This window comes from Sparus aurata, chromosome 17, assembly GCF_900880675.1.
Source record: "Sparus aurata chromosome 17, fSpaAur1.1, whole genome shotgun sequence".
Lineage (NCBI taxonomy): Eukaryota > Metazoa > Chordata > Actinopteri > Spariformes > Sparidae > Sparus > Sparus aurata.
Window position 1 is genome coordinate 10,759,299 of NC_044203.1, and position 27,970 is coordinate 10,787,268.

The 27,970-nt window shown below is 42.9% G+C and overlaps 2 protein-coding genes across 17 annotated transcripts in view; one reads left to right on the forward strand and one right to left on the reverse strand.

The window, feature by feature from the left end:
• The first annotated feature begins 17,067 nt into the window (after nt 1-17,067).
• prss35 (serine protease 35) lies at nt 17,068-23,489 on the forward strand. Of its 2 annotated transcripts, XM_030392575.1 has the most exons (3): nt 17,068-17,278; nt 18,915-18,956; nt 20,894-23,489. In XM_030392575.1, exon 3 carries the CDS (start codon nt 20,913-20,915, stop codon nt 22,185-22,187), a length of 1,275 nt encoding a protein of 424 aa, XP_030248435.1. In that variant the 5' UTR covers nt 17,068-17,278; nt 18,915-18,956; nt 20,894-20,912; the 3' UTR covers nt 22,188-23,489. The 2 variants fall into 2 exon arrangements, with proteins under 2 accessions (XP_030248435.1, XP_030248434.1); XM_030392574.1 differs by lacking the exon at nt 18,915-18,956 and having other exon boundaries at nt 17,070-17,278.
• A 1,127-nt stretch (nt 23,490-24,616) lies between these two features.
• snap91a (synaptosome associated protein 91a) overlaps nt 24,617-27,970 on the reverse strand; it is a 53,508-nt gene continuing 50,154 nt past the window's right edge. For 13 of the 15 annotated variants that reach the window (XM_030392560.1, XM_030392563.1, XM_030392562.1 and 10 more), the window contains 2 exons: nt 27,823-27,911; nt 24,617-26,737 (listed from right to left, as the gene is read on the reverse strand). In XM_030392560.1, the coding sequence (XP_030248420.1) occupies nt 27,831-27,911 (81 nt within the window). In that variant the 3' untranslated portion in view covers nt 24,617-26,737; nt 27,823-27,830. Of the gene's footprint in view, nt 26,842-27,783; nt 27,912-27,970 lie in introns of all 15 variants that reach the window. The other 2 variants (XM_030392559.1, XM_030392558.1) reach the window with 2 other exon arrangements.

Here is a 27,970-nt window from a genome sequence, read left to right on the forward strand (position 1 = left end):
TTGCTATCATTATGGGACTCGCAAATCCCTGTCCCTGCAGTTGCCGCTCCTAAAATGATTCACTTGTTCATATATTTGAACCATTTCAGGTCTCATTTGCTTTTTCTGTCTGTATTACCAGGGATTCCCTGTCAGTGTACGTCATGGCGATAAAGAGAGGTTGAACCCTGGGTGAACACGTCTGAATGCATATTTTTATTGAGGTTGAGCTTGTGCCAGGTGTGTAAAGATGGTTGGACTAATAAAAGGTATCTTAGTCTTGTCTAGGGACCGGGAAGATAAGGGACCTAGGGGTCAGTCTACCTCATCTTATCTTCCCTCTTATCTTCTCTGGCTAAATCGGTCTGCTTTTTCTGCAGAAAATATGTTTGAACTTGCTGCATTCACACATCATGTTCTCTCATAAATCATGCCACATTGAGGCTGTTTCAGTTTGGCCTTGTCACACTACTATTAGTGGTGAGATTTATATGTCTGTGTCTTTTCCAATAGATGTATTCATGCACTGTTGAACATAAATAATAGCAGGAACAGTTTTCAAAGAAGCCCTGATGTTACAGTGAATATTTTGGGTTGTTGACGTTTCCCCTGACAAAATTGAATTGGCAATGGACAACTTTTTTGCTTTGATGTATCATAACTTTTATCATTTTTAACTTATCAGCATGGTGTCTTGATTTTTCCATCAAAAATGGTCAAATTGTGTTACAAAGCAAACACATCTGCTGTTGCACAACCAAAACAAAGGCGTTGTTTTCCCGGGTTGCTATCCCCGGGTATCCACGGAGCAACTGGAATAACTGTGGCAATCACACTGCAAAAGAATAAGAACCTCGCTGATGGAGGAGGCAAAGAAATCAACGAGGGAGAACAACAGAAACCAGATTAAAACAAGAGTGACCAGATGGGCAACAAGTGACAGAACTGACTGGAGACATGGTGAGCAGGGCTGGCTCGGGCGTGTATGAGCTAACCAATCAGAGTAGACTGGGTATTCGGGAGGGTGGCTTTAAGGGACATGAGCTGCACTGGACAGTATGAGAAAACTGATTAATTTTTTTGAACATTGGCGCAAGTAAACCTGTTCTAGTAAATTACAGCATTATATCTACAGTACATTTGTCCACCTGTTTGCACTCGTAAGACAAACAGGCCACCAATACAACATCAGCAGGCCGTTGAGGTTCACATGGGGTCACATTGGGTTTGTGTTGTTGGTTCTCTTTGGCAACAGTGTCAGTGCCTGTCTACTTTGTCCTCAAGGCCCAGAGTCAACATCAGACTGCTGCCGCTGCCAATGGGCAGACCTGGCTGACAGTTCAGCAGCTACCAAACACTGCATATATCATGCAGGTTGTATCTTAACAACCTAATCCTATAAATCCCATGCCCCTAAAAGGTTGGGATGTTTAAATCCAAATACATGGCTTGCTGCAGCTGCGTTGTGGATGTCAAGTTGATACAGATCAATGCGTGAATCAAGCCCCTCATGGTCACCTTGTTTAGTTGACTTCCAGTCTGTGTTTGAATGACTAATCCTGATGACAAACATCTGCCATCTGTTTCTGTATCAGGGGCTGGAAGTTATTTTTGAGGTTCAGGCAGGAAGCCAGTTGGCAGTGGGAGGGCACGAGGAATGCGGCGGGAGTTTGGGAAGCACCATCAGCCCACCCAATTGACGGTGATCACAGCTGGATGGTGTTGAGGAAGTTGTCCTTTCGATGATAAAAAAAATCCAGTTCTAGAATGTTTTATTCTCCAACAGCTAAAAATGTATTGCTCTGACCACATATCATTTGGCAATAAAACATGTTAGTTTGTGTTTGAAAATTGCATTCAAAGTCTGTTAATAGACAAAAACTATCACTCCTCTTCAGTTTATTTCAAGTTCTGCTGCTGGTGTTGGAAATATTAAAGCCTGGCTTCCTGTGCCCCAGGACAGGACTGACAGATGATAAGAAAACCAGGTGTATATTAAAGGCTTGGTTTAGGCCCCATTTAACAAAATACACCACTACAGGTAAATCAAAAGAAAAATCCCCCTGGGCAATGTGCCAGTGAAAGCCTAAATATGATAAATGAAGCCATTACACTCAACTTCACTGTCCCCTCTGCTTCTGAAACTATAAAACCTATGGTCTGTATGCTGCTAACATATGCACATTGGCACTAAACCTATGTACACTGATGGGAATGTAAGTAGTTTAGCAGGTATTGTCATGAACTTTAGTATTGGAAAAATCAGAATTTGGACCTGATGATGACAGTTGATGAAAACGTTGTGTAGTCCACGTCATTACAATTCATCCTGACAGGGAAAGTCTGAATCAAATTACATGACAATAACTCAGAATTTCCCTCAAAACCCCAAATGTTGAACTCACGATCAGGAAAAGTCGGAGGATCACCAAAGTTATTATGATTCATCCCAAGCAGACCATGAATATCTGTTTCAAATCTCATGGTGATCCACCCAATAGCTGTTGAGGTATTTCAGTCTGGAAAAAAAAAGTGGTGGAATGACCAAGCAAAACCAGACGCTGTCATCCATGGATTCACACTGCTCGCATGGGAAAATATTGCTGCATGGCATTAATAAGGCTTAATACGCACCCAGAGGGATGGTGGAAGCTCTCACTTGTCCAATTCGCTCAATTACTATACTTTGATGTAGGATTTGATGTACTCGAAGTTTATCGTACTCAACTGCAATCAGAGGCGAAATACTTTGTATTACTATTCTCAGTAATTGTATTCTGCAATTGATTTGATAACAGGACTTCATAATATTTAATCATAGTTTAAGTTGAGACCTCGTTGATCCCTGGGGAGGAGTTCACAATCTATTCAGCAGTGTGTAAAGTAATTAAAATCTGCCCCACCTCTACCACTGCAACATTAAAGTGATTTCACACATTAATACTTCAACATTTACCATTCAATATTATTCTGAAATAAGCCATTCTACACAAGGACTATATGTTGTTTACCCGTAAAAGAATATTTCTACAGTGGCTATTTTTTTTCTTACGTAACTTGAGCGCTCTTTCCACCACTTCAAGCCTTCTTGGTTAACAGTGGTTATATGGCAAACAGTCAAGGCCATGATGTGGGAGAGTGACAAAGATCACCGTCAAGCTGCCTGGCTGCAAACAGGAGATAATGAAAGACAGCACAATTCACCGCCGCCAATTACTGGAGACGTGATGACTTTAAATGGAACGCCCTCCAGCCATTCCTAGTTGTAATATTACCAGAGCGGTTGGTGATTATGTAATAAATATGCTAACTAACGGGGAAGTTTCACGCACAAAGTCTGCCTTCAGTTTCATTGACATCATCACCCCTAATCACCTTTTTGTGACCTCAGTTGAACCAGATGTTTTATGGACATAATCTCCTGTTATTGCGTCTTAATAACAGGCGCGCACACACACACACTAACACACTCACACACAAAGTCACCATCCATGCAGTCCGCATCATGCACAGCCATCTTTTTTCATGTCTGTGTTTTGGCTCTTGTTTATGCCTGCGGGGGTTTTTCTGGTCAGGAAGGGGAGGAGGCAGTAGACAAAGACAAATACAATTACTGAGAATCAAATCACCCACAAACACATGGTTTTCTCTCTTACCTCCATTTACTCTGCTGCATAGAGACAGCAACACCTGGCCATACTTCCTTCACCCGAGCTGATGGTAAAGGATCCTCAAACGTGGCCATTAAATGTAATTACAGACAGACTATGGAACGGGGGAAACCATACCTTAAGATTGTGTTAGCATCTGCTTACATGAACCATGGGACAGAGAGTTCATATGAAGGTGTGTGGGGGCTGATAATGTGGGTTAGCAGCTCTTAGCTAGATAAAGGAGCTGTCACTCCTGCTAAATGGACAGAATACAAAAAGAAAATTCAACTTAAAGTCATTTATTTTGAACTCACCAGTTGTCATTGACCCGACACATGACTAACGTGACATCCGGAAGCTAATGCCATTAGCAGTGCAATAATGTGCCTTTGTGTTGGGCACTATGGACAAGCTACAGACTGACCATTGACAGCTGTTAGAGGGGAAATCTGTAAAATATGGCCAGAACTTTAAGCTGAAAACATAAAAAACAACAGTGTTGACAGTACGTCAAAGACGTCTATGTACTGTGTTTCGGATATATTGACATTAGCATGCAGTTAGCCCATGCTAGTCCTGTCGGGCCCTCTTGGGTTCCTCTCTACTCCATACCTCTCCTGTCTTCAGCTGCTGTGTATTCTCGGCGCCCTGGATTCATACTCCTGGTCATAGCCGCTGTAAATCACCTCCATATGAATGCCCTGTCTTCACCTGGCATCAGCCATTTCAGGGACTGTGTTCAGTCCCAGTCAGGTGTCCAGCCTTGTTTACTGGGATGTGGCTCAGTACAGTTGCCCGAAGTTTCTCCCCCTGTCATCCAAGGTTACTTCTATCAGCTAAAGTTGCTACTTACCTCCATAGCTAACTGAGTTCCTTGCTAATGGAATGTAATAAATACAGCCAAAAGAAGCTACTGCAAAGAGTATAGTGAGCAGCTATTGACAGTTATGATTTTCCCTAACCGCAAATTTCCTAGGCTGGTCACTGCTGTAATTATTATGGGTGATACGTAAGTAGCAAAGTATCATAATAACCTCTAAGTGGGCCAAGCGATAAAAATAGTGTTTGTAGTATTGTCTCGATAAGTTGCTAACCTAGATCTTCTTGAATGAATGATACGCTGTTACACAAACTACACATTTACCTCTTGTGTCCTTCACCTTAATTGATATTAATTCATCTTTAAGCTACCATATCTTGCATTCCAAACTGTTTGAATGATGATGTTAAGTCTTTACAAACTTACTTGCCTAAAGTTGTTGGTTGAGTTGCCAACGTCTGTTCAATGCAGAAACCCCCATGTGAGCAGTAGATGACATTATAAAAAGCCAGGCTTGCCTTGATATATTAGCATATCAATACAGCTGTCAACTGATAAATATTACTTTCTAGTTGAAATCTTGGGAGATTCTGTTCAATACTTAGAAAAAATTAAACAGGGGCGCCCATTAGCTCAGTTGGTAGAGCAGGCGTCCCATGTACAGAGGCTTTGTCCTCGCTGCAGCTGCCCAGGGTTTGAGTCCAACATGTGGCCCTTTGCTACCCCCCACCCTCCATATCCCATTTCTTGTCACCTCTGTAATCGTATCAATAAAGTGATAAAGGCCAATAAAAAAAAAAGATTTACTATTAACACAAATCAAACAAACATACAATATGTATGCGGGTGAGAACAACTGTAGCTGTAAAGATAGAGAAATGTGAGATTTGTTTCAGTGGTAGAAGGAAGTGCTCCAGCTGTTGAGAGATATGAATGTGAGACTATGAGAACAGAGAGATTCTGAATACAAAGAATAGAGCCACTGGGTGAAAAGGTCAAAGTACAAGGTAACACGAGAGCTTAGGATGAAACCGTCCCTCTCACGTGTATGAAGGTGTGCTCACCTGCCTCGGCCTCTGGGGCAATTTGACCTTTTAACCTCTTTAATCATCACAACCTTGGACCAATAAACTCTACCTACAATGAACTCTGGGAGGTTTGTTTTCCACTGTGGGTTCACCGACTCACAGAATTCCCACCGTTAACCATTCCACATTTCAGAACTGGCATCACAGGGTTTGATCTGGCGGAGGAAAAATCTGAGCAAGAACCACATTTCCGCTCTTTAGGAGCTTTAATGAAGCCATAACTGATGTTTGGACCCTGAACAGAACACACACCAGAAGAGCTGCGAGGCATCAGGCCCACTGAGCACCTTCAGCACCAGCAGAGGAAATGGGTGGATGTTTTGGGGGGGTTCCTGAGGGACGCCGCACTTCCAAGTCAGCCGCCATACATACACACATGTCATACATGCCCTCGCTCCCTTGCTCCTTCTCCCTCTCTCCTATGAGTCCATACATGACCTTCCCCCAGCCCCCCAAATCAATGGGCTCTTTCACCGATCACTCTTCATAATGACCCACTGTTTGGGCCCACGGATATTTGGGAAGGTGGAAAAAGAGAGAGCTTTAAGCTGCAGCTTCTGTCTTGCATTATTAGAGAAAGCTGAGTTGACATGAGTGTACTCTGAGAGGGAGTTTGATCATAATATGCCAGGTTGAGTCGAGGAAGCCCTGAACATATCCTGAGGAAGGTACTGCTGAGCCTATGCTTTAGCACGCCATATGAATGTGCCAAGTGCACCAACGGAATTGCTTTCAGATTTCCATGCTTTCAGTTTTTTTTTTTAATGACAATGATAAAGTGAGAGAAAAGTGAAAATCTTTTGAAGCACCTTGTCATTGAATACAAGCCTGATATGAAAGTTTTTTTTTTTTTTCATAGAGTTAATGAAACCATCACTGGCCCAAGACTAAATAGCGCAGCATATTTTAAAGTGGACCTAAAGAACAGAAAAGGGAAATATCAGAAAAAATGTAAATACTTGAGGCTTGTTTCTTGATGCCTGTGTTCTTATTAAGCGAAAATGGTACTTGTACAGGGTTAGGGTTAGTTTTATAATATACAAAACATGGTTTGTAACTAGTATGACTCACAGAAAAGTTGGCAGACTATTCTCCTTCCCTTTCGCTATCTGCGTGTAATCGTCACCGTCCTTATCACTACATAAAACAGCAACACCTTTGGTGTTAGCAGTCTACACACCGACGATGCTAAGTATTGACAAAGGTATTGATTATAAGCAATAAGGAAGGCCTGCTTGGTTTATATGTACAGATTTAGCTTTTTTAAATGCTAATACTGCTTCCCCACATGCAAATGTTCCACCAAAACAAGTCCCCCCCCCACCACCACCACACTGTTTTGCAAGGGTAACTTAGCTCAAACAAGACAGAATTTTTTTTCCCCTTGTACCAGAATGATAATGGGTTCAGACTATTTACTTCACTGTGGAGACATTTCCAGCAGGCAATTACCCAGCTAGTGTGGCGAAAATGTTTGCCCATCTGTGATTTAGGCACTTTGTCATCTGTGACTCCGTAGATTACTCTATGTTGTTATTCAATCACTGGGCAATGTACTAAAGGTTGTGCTGATTTTAAAGGACAACCTTTTTTGTTGTGACAGTCTTGTAATCCACCTCCTGGACCCATGAAAGAGACAACGCTAAAGCTAACTAGACTTTTCTCCTACACTGTACGCAACAATGACTGTGCCGCGATAACGTGACTCACAGGTGTAATCTCATTGGAATCAGTGGTAACATTAGCAAGCTAGTTAGCCTAGCTAACATTACCACTGATAACCTTACCAAAGAGCGAGCAAGCTATTTAGCCTAGCTTGCTTATTTTCACTTTGGTAGTGAAATAGTAACATAGCTAGACAATTGTTGCTCCTGCATGTGGAGTCTTAAAAAAGAACAGGTAGCGTAAATGGCTAACAGTATAAAATGCTATGTGTACTTATTGGATACAGTTGCAAAAAACGTTCCTGTATGAATGCTTTTAAGCTATAAGGGTGTTAGGTATTACAGTCAGTAGCTCTCCATGGGAATTGACAGCATGTGTCCAGGTATTGCTGTGAGAATAGCATGGGAAACACTCACCCACAGGCTGATTCGCAGTTTACACAAATACAGTATGAATTAAAATCTCACCTCAATTTTAAGTTAAGGCATAAAGTAAACCGTTATTTCAAAATAAACCCTTCCACAATAGTGTTTAACAATAACTCTGTCTTTTTCTGCGCGTGTTTTGACTTGCTTGCATGAACGTGTGGGTGTGTTTTGGCCCTTTTTATGATGACTGTGCCCACAGAACAAGGTGTGCCATGGAAGTCAATCTGACTGCAGGATGAAAAGTGCTGTGCAGAAGGCAAGCCAAAGTTGCATCGGAAAACACAGAGCAAAGAGTCAGCCAGAGAGACAGCAGAGCTTCTCCAGTCAAACTACCAAATGGCATTTGGCAGAATGGGCCAAAGAGGCGTCATCATTGCACTTCAACAAAAACCCCTTTCTTCTCCAGGAGAGAGGACAGAGATTAGTGTGTTAACCTATTCGCGCAGTGTGTTTATGTAACCTTTCTGACCCCGCGGAATATGTGAGTCTCTCTGTCTTTCAACATGCAAACACACGGAGGCTTTTCTGCTTTCCCCGTTTCATTCTTATTGTGTGAAATCATTCCAAACGTGTGAGGATCTGTTTGCATATTGATGTCTGTGTGTGCATGTGTGTGTGCTTGTGTGTGTGTGTGTGTGCTTGTGTGTGTGTGGGTGGGTGTGTGTGTTCCCGGATATGTTTGAACATCTCAAATATCCCAAATGTATCATGCACACAAATTTATCATATGTCAAATGTCCAAAAACCACATGCATTCACTGACAAATGGTGTTATTTCTTGGGTTTTCGTGTGAAAATTTTGAATTTGCTTTAGTTGTATTAAGAAGGGCTTAAGAAACCGATACCCTATTTGCATTTGAACATTTGCTGTGACGAATATCTGCAACATCCGAGCTGAACAAATACCTCTTCTGCCCGTATCCTCCCTCCTCTCACATGTCTCAAGTGCTGGCAGCGCTTTGTGAAATCAAAACACCTCCTCCGTCCAAATCCTCGCTATAAACAAAAGCTCTGTCAGGGATAAATGTCACATTTCGCCGTGTTTGTCTCAGCGTGTATAAACAGTTTCATCTCAGCGCGGACACACTGCAGATCGGTTACCCTGCGGCTCAATAACAGGCCTGAACTGTTGGTTCCACTTTCCTGTGCGTTGCCAAACGAGCCTCACTGATGGTGCATCTACTGTATAATCTGCAAAATATATGTTTGGTGTACACTGTTGAAGTTATTGCAAAGTGGAGGAACGGAATTCATGTCGACCAACATCTTAAGCAAACTTCTGTTCAAACATTGCCGTGCCTGGAGTGCACACATCACTTTCACGATAAGAGATAGGCTTCGGGATGTTTGTTTTGCTTCCTCTCGGTCAAGCCCAGCTTTCTCAGCTGTGCTAAATGTTTTGACACTAGTGGGACGAATGAGGAAGGAAGACACTCAAATGAAAAAAAATGTTCACGGACCAGAAATTAACAAAAAGCTCTCTGAGATCTTGAAATGAGACACAGAGGTCAGTGAAAGAGCACCGAGGGAGCTTGCTATTTTCGATTCCGCTTCTCAAAGGAGGCTCAACTCACAAATGTCGTTCCCTTCATGCGCTTTCGGGCTGCAAAACTAACCATTACTGGACCGGAGCACAAATTAAAAGATCATCAATCATGGCTGGGAACCACAAGTGTCCAAATACTGTCCGAGCCATGAAAGAGGCAACAGGCACTCCAGTCTGTTCCTTACCTGTAGGTCAGCAGAGAGGGGATTAACAACATCCATGGTGGATGTTTCAGGTGCATGCAGGCATGTGATGTGGAATGATATTTTTACGTTTTTATTGCAGGAAGGGATTACGGGCAGTCCGTGTAAACATGAGGCCACACACAGAGAGGGAGTCATAGGTGATGATAAAGGAATACATTCTGATCTGTTTGAAAGGACAGGCTCAGTGTAGCACGCTAATCTGCATATCAAAGTGCTGCATGCTACCTCAACCAGGGAGGTTTATTTTCATGCCTGTTAGCTTGTCAGTTAGATTTTCTGGAGGGGGTACATTTGAAGAATGAATGACAAGATTTCCATAAAGTTTAGTGCGAAGACACACATTTAGCACTGTTGGTTTTACTGCTGATGGATGTTTGATTTCCAGCTTCAGACAGCTACTCTCCAGACACAACAGCAGGGATGTTCAGTCCACCACTTTGGCAAGACTTAACTATCTCAACATCTTAACGACATGAGATTTTTATGCAGATATCCATCCCCAAAGATGTGTCCTTTACGATTTTGCCAATGCCCTGACTTCCCAGATGGTGGACATTTGTGGCTAATCGTAGGATATCAACCATTATGCAGATTACCATCTAGTCGGATGCAACTTTGATGATCCCCTGACTTTTCATCAAGTTCCAAACTTTCCAGTTGCTGAATGAGCGTCAGTTTCACAGAGGCTCTAGTGTGGCTCTTTTCAGGGTGAAAAAAAAAAAATCTATTAACATGAAAGAGAAGGAAGTGAAGGAAGTTTGCATTTAAGGGATTGGGTCAACTTGAAAGAGTTGGCAAGATGTCAGCCCGATTGGTGCGGCGGCCTGGATTTGCTTAATTTTGGTTATCTGACAGACAGAGCCCAGACACATCGGGATGACCCGACACTGGTGGGCCTTACCAGCAGCACCCGTGAAATAGGATACAGAGGCGAGGTCGAGCGGCTCGCACTCTACTGTCACGAATAACAACCTTGTTACTAAGATGAAAGAGATGACAGGGCTTCAGTAAGGCCCGCACTGCACGTCACCCTCCTCCTGTCAACAGAGCCTGCATGGATCAAGCTGGGTGTGCACATTGCCGATGACCCCAAATGGTCAAGCAACTACACCATCCCGACCAAGAAGACACAACAGGGTCTCTGGTGCTTTCCCCCCGCAGCCATCCTGTCCACCCTCTACAGAGGAGACATCAAGAGTGACCAGCTGCTTCACTGCCTGGTATGGGAAATGCAATAACTCAGACAGCAAGTCCCTTTAGAGGAGGAGTGAGTCCATTATTCGGACTCCTCTCCTGTAAATGGATGGCCATGACATTTTTACAGTAAATGCTGCGCAAACAGGGCCTCCAGGATCATGAGACTCATCTCAGCCATCTCAAAGACTCTTCAGCCTGCTGCCGTCTGGACAAAGATAGCCGAGCATCTGGGTAGGATCATCCAGAATCAACAACAGCTTCTTCCCTCATGCTGTCAGACTCCTTTACTCATTGCTTATCCAGGTCTGGGTTGCAGTGGCAGCTAGTAAAGTAGCCCATACATCGTTCTGACTCCAGCTTGATCCTCTGGGTTCGCATGGAAGATACCGGGCCATGCATATGCCGTCCTCTCAGGGAGTTTATGTCTGCACCATGGAGTCTGTCTGGAATTCCCTCACAGGTGGTTAATAAGGGATCCGAATCAGAGGCTAGAACCAACTTGTTCCTGTCAATACAAAGGTGGTTCATGCCAGACGTTTGAGGTCCTCGCCACTCTTATTGATCTGAGTCTTTTCAGCACATTAGCCAAAGTTCAGGACCGTAGGTGAGGGTTGGAACATAGATTGAATGGTACACCCTCAAGCTCAGCCTCATCTTCAACCGCGACAGTCGGGTCCAACGTCCACATCACTGCTGATTCCGCACCGAGCTGCCTGTCACTCTCTATCTCACCTTCACTCGTGAACCTTGAGATACTTGAACTCCCTCACCTGGCACAGTGACTCACATCCACGGCACTGCAGCGTAATTTCGATTTCTTGCGCGTCAACAATTTTTAAAAGGGAAGTTGTTTTCCATCCTCGAAAAGTTACGCTTTCTTTTCTAAACTGATGGCCGACCATGCAGCGGCGGCACTGCGGTTGCCTGTTCGTTTGTACATGAGATTCAAAGGCGCACGTGTGACTTCAGTCAGCCTTTCATCACATACAGTCTCGTCTCTGAAGAAAGCTGGCGTGCGAACCATTAACCCAAATATTTACTGTTAAAAAGGTTATAAACTGTATGTGGATCTAAGCGAGATCTTTAACTAACTGTCCCATTACTGTTTATATATATATTTACTATATATGCTGTATTAATGTTTGTGTGTGTGAGAGTGAGAGGTAGCGAGGCAGAGAGTCCTATCATATCAATGGTGGTCTGTTTGGCGTGGAGCAGAGCTAAGAGGCCATTCAGTTGTCAAAATAAAGCCTGTGGAAGTGAGCTGTGGGTCACTGCAGCCCTCTGAGTTGGTTTATTAGTGTGGTCAGTGCAGAGGAGCAGGCAGCCTTTAATGTATAAACTGCTATATACAGCAAAAAGGCCACTGAGGTCCTCAGAGATGGTTTTAATATGAAAAAAAGTTTTTTGCTGTCTTAAATTGGCCCGGACACAAATCAGGGAGCTCGGGGTTTCTTTTAAATAGTAAATCACAGGAAAGAATCCACACTAAGAGCTAAGCAGTGGCATTTTGAGACTGTGACTCAGAGCAGAGGTTAGTCTCTTCAAAACTCGGCGTACTCCATTGAAGGCCGCACCCATTTGCTGCTTTACCGCTGTGAAGGTGGTCAAGGTCTCATCCAGTACACCCAAACACAACTAATGAAATTCCTGAACCTTAGCCCCGACCAATAAGCATCCACCCACCACAGCAGAGTGCAAAGGGAGCACTTCCCGTGCGGGTGTGACGCCCCGGCACAAAAGCATCTCTATCCACTCCTCAAGGCCCCGACCCCCGAGAAATATCACTCACTGCTTTTCTATTTGGAAGCCGCGGGGCTGGGAGCATAGACAGCTCTCTCTCGCTCTCTCTCTCTCTCTCTCTCTCTCTCTCTCTCTCTCTCTCTCTCTCTCTGCCGCTTCACTCCTCTTCTGTGACCTTTGACCCTGAGCTGAACTGAAAACAGGAACATTTAACTGCGTTTCTTTGTCCGCATCGGCGAGGGTTGTGATAACTGCGGTCACAGTTTGTTATGGTGTGGGGATGTTGAGTGGCCTCCGAGCGGAGCGGAGCGAGTTGCCAAGGACGCAATAATAATACGGCGCGTTCTTCTGCTCATTAGTCGGCTCACTCATTTGGTCAGAAAAATGTGAGTCATTCCTGTGTCCGCGGTAGAACATTTGCACATGTCCCCACGGCTGACTCCAAGACGTGCTGTGGATTTCGGGTCGTCATTCGAAAAGAAAGAAGGAAAGACTTACCGACTTGATATGAAACATTTAGCGATAATTAATGTAAAATGCGCCCATCCCCTGCACAAAACTGAGTGCGATTGCATAATAGTCGACCACCACGGCCAACTGATTAAGCAAACGCATAAAGCCAGACAGACACTGTACAGATTAACTCTGATTCTTCTCAGAATTGGTCGCCGCAGTCTAATTTTAGAATTGGCTTGGATTTCTGACAGATTTGTTGTTCCTCTCTGGAGGATCAACAGTCTGGCTCTCAGGCCATTGGTTGAATGTCAGGCAGGTCCGAAATTTTGGACAACTGCACTTTAAACAATTTCATGGTCCATCTCCCTCGTGGCTGCTGTCAAAAGTAATGTTATAAACCATTGTTAGCTTGTTTTAGTATCATGGTTGTGGTATTTCACATTATTGTGGCTAATGGAAAGATGAACATCATTCAATTATTTTGTTCCATTTACTTTTGTAAGTCGTACAAATGCTGCCTTTGTCTCTTTTTGTGTAAAATCTATACTATGCAGGATTTTTCTGCAAATAAAAAGATATGTATGAAATCACACAAAAACACTAAGAATGCAGTAAAATATTCTTCTAACTCCCAGACACATTAGTGTTACAGTGAACTGGTGTCATTTTAGAAAATAAAGAAAACGTCCCGCCAGCTACATATGTTTGTCACAAGTGTTTGATAAGCACATCTGGAGGATCATTGCAAAAAAAGTATTTGTACATCAGCCATTGTATTAGCTTCAGAATTATAATCTACTTAATATCAGTATTATATTATTCTGCACCATTTACAAACATCAACCAATAAGTCCTGCACAGAATCCCTTAAACATTGTTGAGAAGTTCCATGTACACTTTTGGTTTGAACAGCTTCATCAACGCTGGTCATTTAATACATGCATTGTAAGCATTAAGGTTCAAAGAGAGACACACAGTTTCTGCCCATCTTAAAGCTGCTGTGTGTTCTTGCAAGTTCTGTTTATATTCTGTGCTCAGTGTCCGTCCTCATAACACATCTACAGTCGTCACTAACCAGCAGGATTCTTCTTCACTGGAGCTAAAGTTGAAGGGTTCAATGAGCGGACAGGACTAGTTTATCTTCCAGTACTAAGTCGTATCTAAGGATTTCTTATTTACTGTTGTAGCTAACGACCTTTTGATAAGTCAAACCCCCAGACGTTGTCAGGGAGACTGAGTAACTGTTTTTTAAAAACTTGGACCGTGGGACAACGGGAGGCAACCGTTGGAAGGTTCTGGCCTCCACATTGTCCATTAATCCTTAATATTGGCAGCTCATTTGGCGTTATGCCTTACTTAGATCCCTTGAGTAGTGTGAAAGCATTGACAGGAATGTGGATCCTGTCACCTGTGTCTACATGTGTTACCCACTCATGTCAAACGGCTCCAAGTTAAGTTATTTTGTTCCACGACAGCTCAGGGTCTCAGAGGGGGCTTGTTTACTCAATTCCAAACTGTTTCATGCGATCATATGAGCTGCGGTGGTGTGTTTTCATCCGACCTCTGCTCCTCCCGGCTCATTGCCTAAATAATTTAGATACTGTGGCTTCAGTAATTTGACAAAGATGGCGGTGAGTGGTGAACCCAGCTTAAGCTTCAAAAAGTCTCTTCGGAGAGCCACGGCTGATGTCACATACACCATGTTTTTCCACAGTCTGTGTGGCCTTGTGCTTAACTTCATATGAGTGTGACTGTGCTAAAGTCTCAGTATTGTGCGCCCGAGCTGATATTCTACCAGGGACCCGTGTGTGTTTACAGTCCCCGCGGTATGTTTTCTCTGACCAGTGGGTCAATCTCCCATAATGTAGGTATGTTTCATTAACATGTTGGGCCTGAAGGAAGAACCAGGACCACACCCAGAGAGAGGGGGGGTGGGTGGTGCCTCCTCTTCCAAGTCACACTGCTCAGAAAAAACATGACGCTTTGTAGGTGTATGTGCTACGTACACACGCACATGTGTGTGATCACCACCCACAACGATGAGCATCCATCATGATCCTTAACACGGTGGTCAGGTGTGCAGGCCACCCAAGTCTTCTCTCTCTCTCTTTCACATACACAAACACACACACACACACATGCGCGCGCACACACACAACACACACACACACACCCTCTGTTTGAGAAACAGGTGTCATTTACAATCCGTTTATTGAAAAGCATACAGGTGAAGCCGGCTGTAAGTCAAAGTGACTGACGGATTACACAAAGATAAGTTTCTAATCTAACTGACGTCCTGTACTCTTCATCTCCTCCTGAGCCAGATGTGTATAATCACACTCCCTCCCTCTGCCCTCTCTCTCTCGCTCTCTCTCTCTCTCTCTCTCTCTCTCTCTCTCTCTCTCTCTCTCTCTCTCTCTACCTCATTACACACATATTTTCCGTGTCTTTTCTTGGCTCATTGAGACTTCCACTAGTTACCATGGCATTCTTCCTCTGTGGGCCGGAGGCCCTCACTTCTTCCTGTTGGTCCTGACCTTGCATAATACAAAAAGACTAAACACAGAAAATATTTGACTTGGTCTCAGAGTCCATCACTTCTTGTTACTGTAAAGAAAAAAAGATGATGTGTGAGGCAACTTGCTGATGATGATATATACATGTTTGTCCTGTGGGCAGCTCTGTGATCATATGATACCTATATGACATCAGCTTGATTGGACTGACTCACTATATTACATTTGGTAATGATACATATTGATGTGATAGTTAGCCAGAAGTTGCTGAGTTTTTGCCTGCTACCCCTTAATAATGAAGCTGTGTATTCATGGTGCTGTATCACAGGTCAGGTATGTCTATGAGTTGTGCCAAAGCAGTGGTGGAGAGTGCATTAATAAACCCACTGTAGCTAAATGCAATACAAATGTGAAGCACTGGTACTTTACTTACTTTTACTTAAAGATTTGACACATCAAGTCTCAGGTAGTCCTCCTGCATATCTGAAATAGTTGTATAAAGCTGCAGATGAAGCTGCGTGAAGTCTGACAAATTGCCTTCTGTGATGTCACTTGACTCAATGTCAGTTGGTTACGACAATTATGAGCTTAATTTTAAATTGTGCTATGTGGTAACAGTACTTCTATGCAAAGGTTAAATGAATCTTCCACCACTGCACCAGACAGTTATTTCCCCTAAAACAATTCTTCCATGTGAATAGCCTACTTGATAAAATCCTGAACAGGTAGATATGTGCTGTATAGTTAGTAAAGATTAGAGAGAAGTAGGACAAAAATAATATTCATACATACGAACAATGTTTTTTTCATCTTTCTATTATTATCTCATCAAGACCAACATTTACAGTGTCAGACTGGTGTGTACGGAGGTAAAAAGGATACCAAATATGTTGTGAATGTTTAAGGATTTAAGGACTAAGCAGATTGCAACCAACTGAACACACCTCATCTTACCCTTCCCCCAATATGGCTGCTAAAAACGCACAAAATAAACAACGCAAAAGACCCTCTGAGGAACCAGGGTGTGGTTTGTTTATTCAGAGCTACTGTAGAAACCCTCCACAAATACAAAGACGCATTCTGAGGTAACGAAAACACAACAGTTCTTGGTTTCAGGCAATTGAATGAAAACACAAGTTTGCATGTTATATTCCATTTCTGCCCGTAAATTCACTCAATTCCTACACACTGGAGCTTTAAGATAAAATCTTCCATACTGCACCTTTAAATAGAATAACTCCCATTTAAACAAAAACAATAAATACATTTTTTTTTTAAATTCTTCAAAAGTGAACTTGTATGCGTGGTCATTGTTAGATAACATCAGATATATGTCAGGGAGCACAGGCTGAACTTGGGTGCATGCACTGCACATGGAGGTGCAGCTCGGTCCTGGTGTTTACACTCCACTGGGCTGGAAAATCAAAGGGCTGCAGATGCTGAGGACTCAGAGCGGCAACGCCTAAGAACCCATTGTAGAGAGCAGTGGAACTAATTCCATCACAGTCAGCCCAGAGTCCCATTGACTGAGGCTGTCCTCCTCCCGCAGCCCGCCGACCACCAGGCAGCACACCTCCTCACCCAATAGACCACTGGCTTCACCCAATTCAGCCTTTAGTTAGGTCGCTTGGTCTGGTCCCACCCATATGTGAACAGCTTTTGTCACAAGTGAAAAAAAAAAAAAAAAAAAAAGTCTCTTTGAGTTTTTTTTTCCTCCCCTCCCTCCCTCTCCTCCCTCTCCTCCCTCCCTCCCTCCTCAGCATCAAGTGCAGCCTGAGCGCAGCGTCCCGGCTGCGACTTTTTCTTTCAGCCTCTTTGAAGAAGCAATGAGGAGCAGGCAGCAGTCGCCCCGCTGACTCCGGGACTGGTCTGGGATGCAGTGACGGCCGTTTGTTTTCCGCTGGGATCATATTTGTATATTTCTCGGGAAAACAAACAATACATTGCGGATTTGGCAGATCCATCAATCGGATGCAAGCAGGTAGGGGAAGCCTTTGTCTCTCTACTCAGAAAGAACGATCTCCGATGGAGCCGTGGGGGGAACACAGCGCTTCTGCACTTGTTTTATTGTAATGGTTTATTTAATATTTACATATTTTATTTTTAAAATAGATTTTTTTCAAGTTTGTTGCTTGTTTACTTTGAGGGTGTGCTTTTTCTTTGTTTTTAATTGAATTTTGCATCCGAAGTTATGCAAAATATTCCACATTTACATCAACATCCTCGAAGCATTTTGATCATTATTAATCCAACTATTCAATCAGTGCATCGTTTTTTTTTTTTTCCTTAAGGGACAGTTTGCATTGGTTTCCTTGGTATTAACAGACGCTGTGTGCCTTCTTCCTTGCACACACAGTGGCTGTGCTTCTACAGATGTGCAATCACAGATGTTATATTTCACATTTCAATGGATATCTATTTGAATAGGGCGTTTATTTGCGTTGCAATGCTCATAGCCATGCTTTTACTTTGGAAAGACAAAAGACAGCTTGGACTTCTACTTTTTTGAGAAAAGAAAATATATCATAATTCAACATTTCACTTTTTGTCACACAGTGACTGCGTCTGTGTCCCTGGTTGCTCCATGTAACACAGGGAAACGTGCCTGAGATGCAGAAGTTTGGAAAAAGAGGTCAAAATGAAATGAAATCACTCTTTTTAATAAACTTGGTGTTGAACTAGACAATAGGTGGTGACCCATGACGGCTGGGTTGCTGATGGACACTTGCTCCATAGCGCCACCCTTTGGTCAGCCTGTCTCCTGGGTGTCTCTAGCAGTTCCTGTGACTCCCTCGGCTGAGGGGTGCAGAGGGCAAAGCCTCTCGGTTCAGCTGACTGCAGTGGAAAATAGTTCGAATGAGCCCCTTCTGCGACCGAGAGCCATCATGGCAGCGTATCAGTTTCCACTCCATGCTGAATAATTGCAGGCTTTCTTCTGGATTTGTGTTATGTCTGAGTCTGGTGGTGGGAGTGTGAAGCTGAGCAGAAACGAAGGGTCATTTTTGTATTCTCATTTATTGAGACTGTTTTACAGCTCTTGCGGGCGTGTATTTTATTACCGTCTGTTTCGGGGCTGGTTAGATGTTGGCCACTGGGTTTGTTTTATTGGACACTGTGTGGTAAGCTCAAGCCAAACAGTCTCCTCTGCAGTTTGACTCACGTCGATGACAGTGCACTCACTGGAACTTGGGAGTTTCAAGTCAAACAGGAGATGTGGGCGATGAAGCTTCGACATGGTCCACAGGTGATGCTGTACATTCTCCCTCTCGGCTGAGCCTCCCGAGAGTCACGCCACACTAGCAACTAATTGAAATGGAATGTGTGTCTGTGGACCCCCTGGCCAATCTTAAGGGCTTGTCCTGATGTAAGCCTGTCTGTCACACATCATTTAGACCCCTCTCACAGCCAGAGTAGATGAAATCACTGTGGCTTCTCACTCTGGACTTCTGTTTGAGATTAAGCGTTGGATTCGCACTCCTGCAGCTATGCTTCCAAATGATTTTCTCTCCCTGTGTGACTTCATCATCACAGCCATGCTGACGTAATAAAGCTCCCCACTCTGCAGTTAAGTGATGGTCTGCTGAATCTATTAAATCTAAATTGCTATTTCTTTATAGGGTTATCGGGATTGTTGGCAACGCCACACTCCTACAGTAAAGGTATGAACTAAGCAAGCTGTCTGCAGCCTGCGTACTCTCTGTGTTTGGTGACATTTGTGTGCATGGACAAGGACTGGAGTGGAGCTGGGGAAACCAGATATGGTCATTACTGAAAGAGAAGGTTAACCATTGTGGCAAACCTCCAAGCCACTGTCTCAGCCCATTCAGAGGATCAGGGTTCATCCTCTCCCTCCTCGCTGCCCGCAGCCTGCAGCGAGACTCAGAGGACATAAATCTCCTCTTAACCACACAGCTAATGTATCAACTCTAGAGACACGCTTTAAGATCTTAAGAAGATTTTATGCAGAGTGCTGTTTCTTCATGCAAACTTGAGCATTTTGGGGAATTGTGCTCCATAAAAAAAACTGGACTGTCTTGACTGTGTTGCGCCTGTTGGATGTCTCTGATATTGTGGGCTATACTGCCTCCTTGTGGCTTTTAATGGATCTATGTTTATTTTTCATAGACTGAGAGGAGTCAACACTGGATAAAAGAGCTTCTCAGTTCTGGGAGATCTGAGTTAAGATGTGCCCAAATCTGATTAAGGCGTCCAAACAAGATATTTTTTTTCTACAGTACAGCACTGTATGTCCACTCTGTTACATAGCAGTGGTGATTACTAAAGCAAATATCACAGATTAAGCCAAACCAAATCAATAGAAGTTTACACTTTGATGAGAATATAGTAGATAAGTGGTCACTGAGATGATAACAAGGCATTGAACAAAAACACAGGGAAACTCTTTAAACTAGCAGCTAACTGAGCTGAATTTAAAGGGCACAATGCAGTTTTGGGACCAGAATCCAACTGAGAAAGTTAATGTTAACAATAATGATAATGTAATCATACCAACTTAGAGATAGTTATTTGATTTATTTTCTATATAAGCAACCAGTTCCCGAGAGGAATAAGGTCCGCAGGACACTGTTTGATGCTGGAAAGGCAGCTACTTAGAAGGTTCTTGCTAACATAAGCAAAGTAAAACAGTAAGAAATGGTGTTGTATGATGAGGACAGTTTTTTCATTCAGTTTATTCAGTCATGGAAATCAATAAGTGAAGATCTTTCTCTTCTCTTAAAATTCCTTCCTCAAAACTACATAGTGCAGCTTTAAAAACTAAAGTGAAGACAAGGGCAGTATCATAACATTAAGGCATCATGAAAGTTGGGGCACACCTTGACCTGATGAGGGTGCTAGATGAAGGCTCTGGGATTTACTCAAGTAATTAAAATGAATCCTCTGGGCACCATGATTATCTGTATCTAATGTTACATGTTGTAGTTGTTCAGAAGTCTCACAAAGAAATCAAAATGTAAACCCCCTGCAGAAAATAAAGGGAAAAGTCAGGGATTCACCAACGTTATTAGGATTCATCTTCTGGGAACCATGAATGTCTGTATCAAATTTCATGGCGATACATTTTGTAGATATGGAGATATCCCACTTGATCAGTTCATCCTGTGGAGAACATGGATGTGTTTACAAAATGTCACAGCAATTCATTTATTAGACATGGAGATATTTCACTGGACAAATGGCAACCTTGACCTGCTGGTGGTGCGAGAAGTCAGGGGTTTACTTAAGCAAATACGATTAATCCTCTGGGGACCATGACAATTTGTAACAAATGTTTTGTTTCATAGTTGTCCAGATATCTCACTAAAAAATGAAAATATAAACCTCATGTAGAAGGTAAAGGGAGAAGTTAAGGGATCATCATACATTAGAGGAGTCATCATCTGGAGAACGTGAATGTACAATATTTCATGGCAGCCATCATTTCATTTTGGACCAAAGTGGTTGACCAACTGACATCGTCATTCCTCGAGCCATTTGTAGCTATTAAGTGACACAGTCGCTAACTGTCGATCCTTGTATCGTTAAACCTCTATTACAGAGTTTCACCACGTATTCCTTTTTCCTTTCTAAATTTCAGAGCCAGGCCCAACTTCACAATGGGCCCATTACCCCTGTGTGTCCTGCTCCCGGTGACGGTGCTGGCTGTGGTGTTGGCTGTTGCTGCTGAGGAGAACGCAGTCGAAGATGAGTATACCTGGCCGCAGTGGAAGGTGCCTCTGGTAAGAAAAAGACGCACTGTGCCTCTCAGCAGCCCCAAATTCTCAGCCCGTCCTCAGTCAGAGCTGAGTGGGACCTGTGGGATTAAGTGTCAGCTTCGCGTGCCTGCCGCATCTCTGGAGGACCTGGAGCAATTCCTGTCCTATGAGACAGTTTATGAGAACGGTACACGCACGTATACCTCAGTTTCTGTGCAGGGCCTCAGTGAGGTGACTGCCTGGTCCAGAAACGTCTCGTCTAGCTCTCGTCACAAGCGAGAGGTGTACGGCACAGATACCCGCTTCACCATCTCTGATAAGCAGTATTCCACCAAATATCCCTTCTCCACCTCAGTGAAGATCTCCACAGGATGCTCTGGGGTTCTTGTGTCACCTAGACATGTGCTGACTGCTGCCCACTGCATCCATGATGGCAAGGATTATCTCGACGGGGTGCAGAAGCTGCGTGTTGGTATTCTGAAGGAGAAGTCCAGACGAGGGAAAGGAGGCAAAGGGAGAGGAGGTCGAGGGAAGGGCAGGAGGAGAAAGGGAGACAAAGATAAAGAGGAAGTGCAGGAAAAGGAAGAGAATGATGGGAAGGGGGACCGTAAAGGAAAAGGAAAAGGGAGGAAGAGCCGGAGTCGGAGAAGTGCGGAGCCGGACAAACCTTCATTCAGGTGGACGAGGGTCAAGCAGACCCAGGTGCCTAAGGGCTGGTTCAAAGGTGTGGGTGACAGACTGGCTGCGGATTATGACTACGCTGTTCTGGAGTTGAAGAAAGCCCCGAAAGTCAAGCACATGGATCTGGGTGTTATCCCTTCGCTCAAGAAGGTCCCTGCCGGGAGGATCCACTTCTCCGGCTTTGACGATGACCGGCCTGGCAACCTGGTGTACCGGTTCTGCTCTGTCTCTGAGGAGTCCAATGATTTGTTGTACCAATACTGCGATGCCAAGCCTGGCTCCAGCGGCTCAGGGGTCTACATCCGCCTCAAAGAGCCTGGCAAGAAGAAGTGGAAGAGGAAGATTATTGGGGTTTTCTCCGGTCACCAGTGGGTGGATGTAAATGGGGATGGGGCGCAGCAGGATTACAACGTGGCGGTGAGGATAACACCTCTCAAATATGCCCAGATCTGCTACTGGGTCCACGGGGACTCAAGTGAGTGCCATGTAGCCTAAGGCAGTACAGGATCCTCCCCTTAACCACCAACCCTTGTCCCATCCCTCCGACCCAACCTCCATCCAAGCGACACCCTACCTACTCTTACCGACAAGTGTCATGACCAACCAGGGGCCCGACGACTGCCTCTCATCTTGCCACCTCCCTGTTACCTCCTGTGCCTCCCAGTGACTCTCGCCACACTGATCAATACACACACACAACCACACACACACACCAACACACACACACACACACAATCCACAAACAGCAATACAGACTCAGTGTTGACAACAAAAAGAACTCGTCAGCACATCAGGAGAACTGTGGCTCGTTCGCTTTTCTAATTTATTTGCTAAAAAAAAAAAACTATTGAGAAAAAAATATGTGTTGTATGTATTAACAGATCATTCAGATCTGCAGTTTTGCTTTCTATTTTGATTTTTTTTTTTTTTTTCAAAGAATTGACCTTTTCAAATACCATTTTGGAAAGCTTGTATATTCAAATATTCGGGAGCAAAGCCCTGGTACATTGATCTTATATCCCAGTTAGGCTTTGTATGGAGAAACCTGCATCTTCCCCAAGTTCTCCACCACTGAAAAGAAGAGAGCGTGCATTGGCTTTGACAAAAGACCCAGGAGAGATTAATGTAACTTTTGTTTTACATATAATGATATTGAAGATAACTGTTTTTATAAACTTTTTAAGTGAGCGAACTGGTGTTTTGCATTGTGTATATCTAGAACTTCTTTTTTTGTTTGTTTTTTTACCGCTACCTTTCGAAAAAAAAAAAAAAAAACAAGAGTATTTTTCTGTCTAAATAGAGAAAGGGTCCTTATGGATCCTGGATAGAAGACTTTTTCTGATTTGACTCTCACAAATTTTTCTCTGTTCTTGCAACGCAGTGAATGTGGTTTCATTGTTGTGCACATAATTATATCGGTGCTTTTCCAGAAGACGTGGTGCTAATTTATGGAATTGTAAACTTTTTTTTTTTCTTTATATTCTTCTCAGAATATATTTTGATAGCCTAGTACTGTAACTATGTATTTAATGTGAGGCCACATATTTGGGGTGCGATAAGATGGGACTGAAACATTTAACAATTTACTTGAGCTGTAGAGATTTCTCTAATTCTGTGGGTTAAATGAGATTACAAAAGCAATATTGTTATATAATAACAAATCAAAATCTGGGACGTGAGAATTTCATGTTGTTCACGTTGTTCCAAAACCTGTATACGCGAATCATTCTAAATACCAAATACCTGAAACTAATGATGCAGATTGAAGACTACCAACCATTAAACCAAGATCACTAACTTGTGTGTGTGTTTGTGTCTGTATGTGCTCTGTAACATCAGGACCTGAAGGTATGGATTGGTGCATTTTTCTCTCCAACACTTCAGCCCAGATGACACTATCATGGTGGTTTTTGCCATTAAATTTGGTATAGATTTTCTTTGTCACCAGATAATAATTTGGTATGACCAGGGCGAGAGATCTGATTCCCTGCCTTGTCATGGAGGTCTACCGTCATGTCCTTTGGCACCCTAAAACTTGTATTTATGACAGAGTATTATTAACCAATGGTTCTATTTTCCTAAACATTCCCTTTGTATTATCATTTCCGAAGTTTCGAAAGTGTCCCCGTAACTCCAATGATGCCCCAGTCAGATCAAAAAGCCCAGGTGAGCAGTGGTCGGTTGAAGTAGCTAACAGCTCCAGGTGTTCCTCCAAGCAACACACTCCAAGGAGATGCTACTATCCTCTTCTTGGTCCAGGAACAGAAGGGGTCCCTATAAAAGGTGCAGTAAAAGGAAATTAAGCTATGATCCCTCACACCTTCAGCTCTCAGGTTTGCTTCCTCAGTCTAGCGTATGGTCGCCATGGAGCATATCTAAGGATACACTTTCTTGTGCAGTGGGATTAACCACATGTTAATTGTGTAAATAACAATAATGATAATAATAATAATAAAAATAACTACCAAGAAGTCATTAGTAGGCTACGTTAACTCTGACTTCATTCTTGTGACTTATATACTGAAAACTGCTTCTGTGTGTGTCTCTATGGCCACGAATGGTCAGAGATGTAAAGAGGGAGGTCTGGGTTGGGGGAGTGCATGCCCCTGCTTGGGGGCTCCCTTGCTCGGACCATGCCCATCTTCGAAATCAAACTTAATTTTGATCCCAAATGCACAACTTTAGGGTTACATTACTAACCAGTCTGTAATTAATCAAACGACCAAATATTAAATCATCTGGTGCTTTTGGGGTACCCAAGGGGTCTGGGGCCCCGGACATTTGTCCACTTTTAGTTGGTAATCTGGGTATGTTTAACAGTGATGAACATACTGTTGATGTGGTTGGGAAAAAAAACATAAATACTCCATCAAACTGACATTTCTATAATGTCTGTTCTATGGAAGAAAAGAAAGTCCACTGTGGGCAGTTCAATCCGTCATTGAATTTATTGCACCTCAGAGGGCTTACATGCACTGGGGAGGGTCATCGAAAAATAAAAATAAATTTACAACTAAAGAAAAATACAATTCTCATGAAAAATGTTAATAATCTCCCATTGTTTTCTCCGAATCACATCAGATTCTCACAACCAAATTGCTTATTCAGTCCACTGACATGACAACACACAGATTAAGCTTTACATTAGTCTGGTTTACAGCACAGGACAAAGACCTCTCGTACATACAGCTGTCCAAGTGTATATCAACATATGGATTCCATTGTAAGTCTGCGGGCTCAGAGGAGCTTCATGTTAGGATGCTTCAGGGGAATGAGATCATGGCTGGACAGTCAGTGGCCTCTTTAGGATTCCACACCGTACACATCACTCCTATGTGGCCACTTACATTATGCGTTGTTCAATTGACAATGTGCCAAGGTCAGCAGCAATCAAATGAACAACTTGCACAAAAATTATGTTCAGACCACAATCAAACGTGGATTTGTCGTCAGTGTTTGTCTCTGCACCTTCAGGTTAACTTTCATCCACTTGCAGTAATTGTAATATTGTAAAAGCAGCGGTGCAGATACACACACTGTCACTTGAGCCAACATCACTGGGTGCAACAGGTCGGTAACGTAAAGGTACCCTGTGGAGTTTCTGACCATGAAGCATTGTTTTGATGAGCTTTGCTTGTAAACAATATAGGTTTCAAAGTTTCCAATATAAATCTGCTTTTAAAGCGATTCAGTAAATGCATTCAACACATCCGTTGACCTCAAGGACACACACAATGCTTATTTGGTGAGAAACAGTGAATGTAAACAGAAGTTTGTTCAGAAAAAACTCGACAGGGTAACTTTTAGAAAAAAAAAAAAAAGTCCCTTCTGCGGGATCACCACCTCGGCTATCTGCCATTCCTTCAAATTTTGATCTCCATGTCAATCACATACCATCGTGACTAGGTTTTCTTGTTTTCATTTGATCCGTCTGAACATAGAGTTTGGTATGGCAAAGGAATAAATTACTCTGAATACAAAAATAACCATACTGACCGTCATAGTTATAATGAAAGCACAGGCAACAAACATATCCACACGGGCAGTGTCGAGACTGCAGGTAGACACTGATCACTCACTGTAAGCATTTTTTCTCTGGAAATAAGTTGTAAGATATGTACTTTAATAGCAATGCCAGCAAATATTAACACCGGTCTGGAGGATTATACGAAAAGAAAACAGAACATATAAATAACATTGGACAAAAAGACAACAAAAGAAACATAAGAATGAGCCACGAGTATAAAAAAAGAAAAAAAACAAAAACAGAAAGGGTCCCTTCCTGGTCTGGTATGATTCAGAAACCCACAGAAGTTGTTCTATAATATACAGTATATTAATCATATAGCAGTATTCATATCGGTTTTCCAAATACTTTTCAAAAGATGACGGGAAATAGAAGGATACTCACACGACTTCTTACAATTTCATGTCAGATTCACATTTATATTTCTCTTCAACAGACATACAGAATAGAGACGGAATCCTCGCCAGAGAAATCTATGTACATCAAAGAGGACCTTTCTGTAAACAACACACGAAACGTTTCTCCGAAAAATCTACCGGGGGGCTTCGTTTACCACCCCCATCCGATCAGAGAGGGACAAAGAAGAGCTCCTCCCCCTTTACGAGGAGGCAGGGACACACACGGGGTGGTGGGTGGGGCTTAGGACACCAAAGCACATCCATCATTCAACTCAACACTAGAAAGAAATCTAAACACATACGCCTTCACTTTCTCTCACCTACTTTTGTGGACTTTTTTTGTCAGGGTTTTGAGTGATTTTGTTTAGACAAAAAGATTAGTACATCTACATAAGCACACGCTTGTATTTTTTTTTTCTCATATATATATATAATCCGCTATGGTTCACTTTCACAGTTTGTGCTACGACATCACACAGGAGTAGGGCGGGGCGTTGATGGGCGGGGGGGAGAAAAGAGGGCTCTTATAAGGTTGAGTAGCTGAGCGTCGCTGGCATCCTGAGATGTTTGACGGACACCAGGCAAAAGGTGGGAGGGCTCGGCTCCAGAGGAAAAAGCAGCTGGGAGACAGGAAGCAGAGAACATGTCAACATGAGGCACGACGTTCAAGTGAAAGTTGTCTTCTGAAAGCTGACAGACTGATTTCATTTTTGTCTTCTTTTTCCTGTGAACACAGATGTTGATTTTGTTTGAATTTGGTGATTTTGACTATAAAACGTGCTTCAATGTTCCCTTAAATATCAGTGATGACTAGGTAATGATCCATCCTTCTGAGACTATTCTTTTCAATATTCCTTTTCAATTCAAATAGTTAATTAAGCCATCTTGATGCGCCGGTTTGTTTACTTCACAACTAGGAACGGTTTGGAAAATGGAAGTCACATTAAAAAAAAAAATGGCAGGCGATCAGATGAGCCATCCATATATCGCCATCCATTACAGGCTTACTTAAACCAATCATATCAACAGTAGGAGAGCGCTACCAAAGAAAAAACTGTTGGTAAATCAAACTCTTGCCAAAGCCAGTCGAGAGAAGAGCGAAAACATGTTTCCAATCAAGAAAAGCCTCACTGTGGGTCTTTGCACTTGTTTCAAAGAAATACACTCTCCAGTATTCTAAATTATTTTGGGGTGAGTTTTGATTCCAACCAAGATATGTATTCCTAAAAGGGCTCATACTTATTCACTATTTGATGATAATTGAAAGAGCACAGATGGTAGAGGTTTCACAACTGCTGAGAGACGGAAAAGCTGGAGACATGGATCACCAGCTCCATCTGCAGGTGCTGCACTCCACTGCAGTTGTACAGCTGCACATCGGAGTGACAGGCCCACTCAGAGGGGCATTCTTATACTGAGAGATATTGACTACTTTGTTATTTAATGTTGAAGTCATCTCTCAATTCTGTAATCAAATCCTTAGGATTTTGAAACAAGTCACTCTCTCCGTGATTTAAATGTTGTGGAAGCAAAACATTGAAATAATCTGATTCTGTATATCTCACATTCAATCATCACCAGAATTAAGTCATGTCATCCAACCCGATATATCATTAACAACCACAAAATTAATGGCATTATTCATGGTATTCCAGAAGATACATACTGAATTGTATATACTATGTGCGCTGTTCTGAGCTCCCACCTGGGGCGTTATAAGAAGTCCTTGAGGTCGAGATCTGCCAAAGGGTCCTTAGGCTTCTTGGGGTTCTGGCTTGCAGGTCCTGGAGAAAGCTGGGACAACAGGAAGCACAGGAGTTCATGTGTTGACCAGACACGGAGTGGTGGGCATA

What these genes read in the sequence shown, in the direction of transcription:
- prss35 (XM_030392575.1), top strand. Translation starts at nt 20,913, where the DNA reads ATGGGCCCATTACCCCTGTGTGTCCTGCTCCCGGTGACGGTGCTGGCT.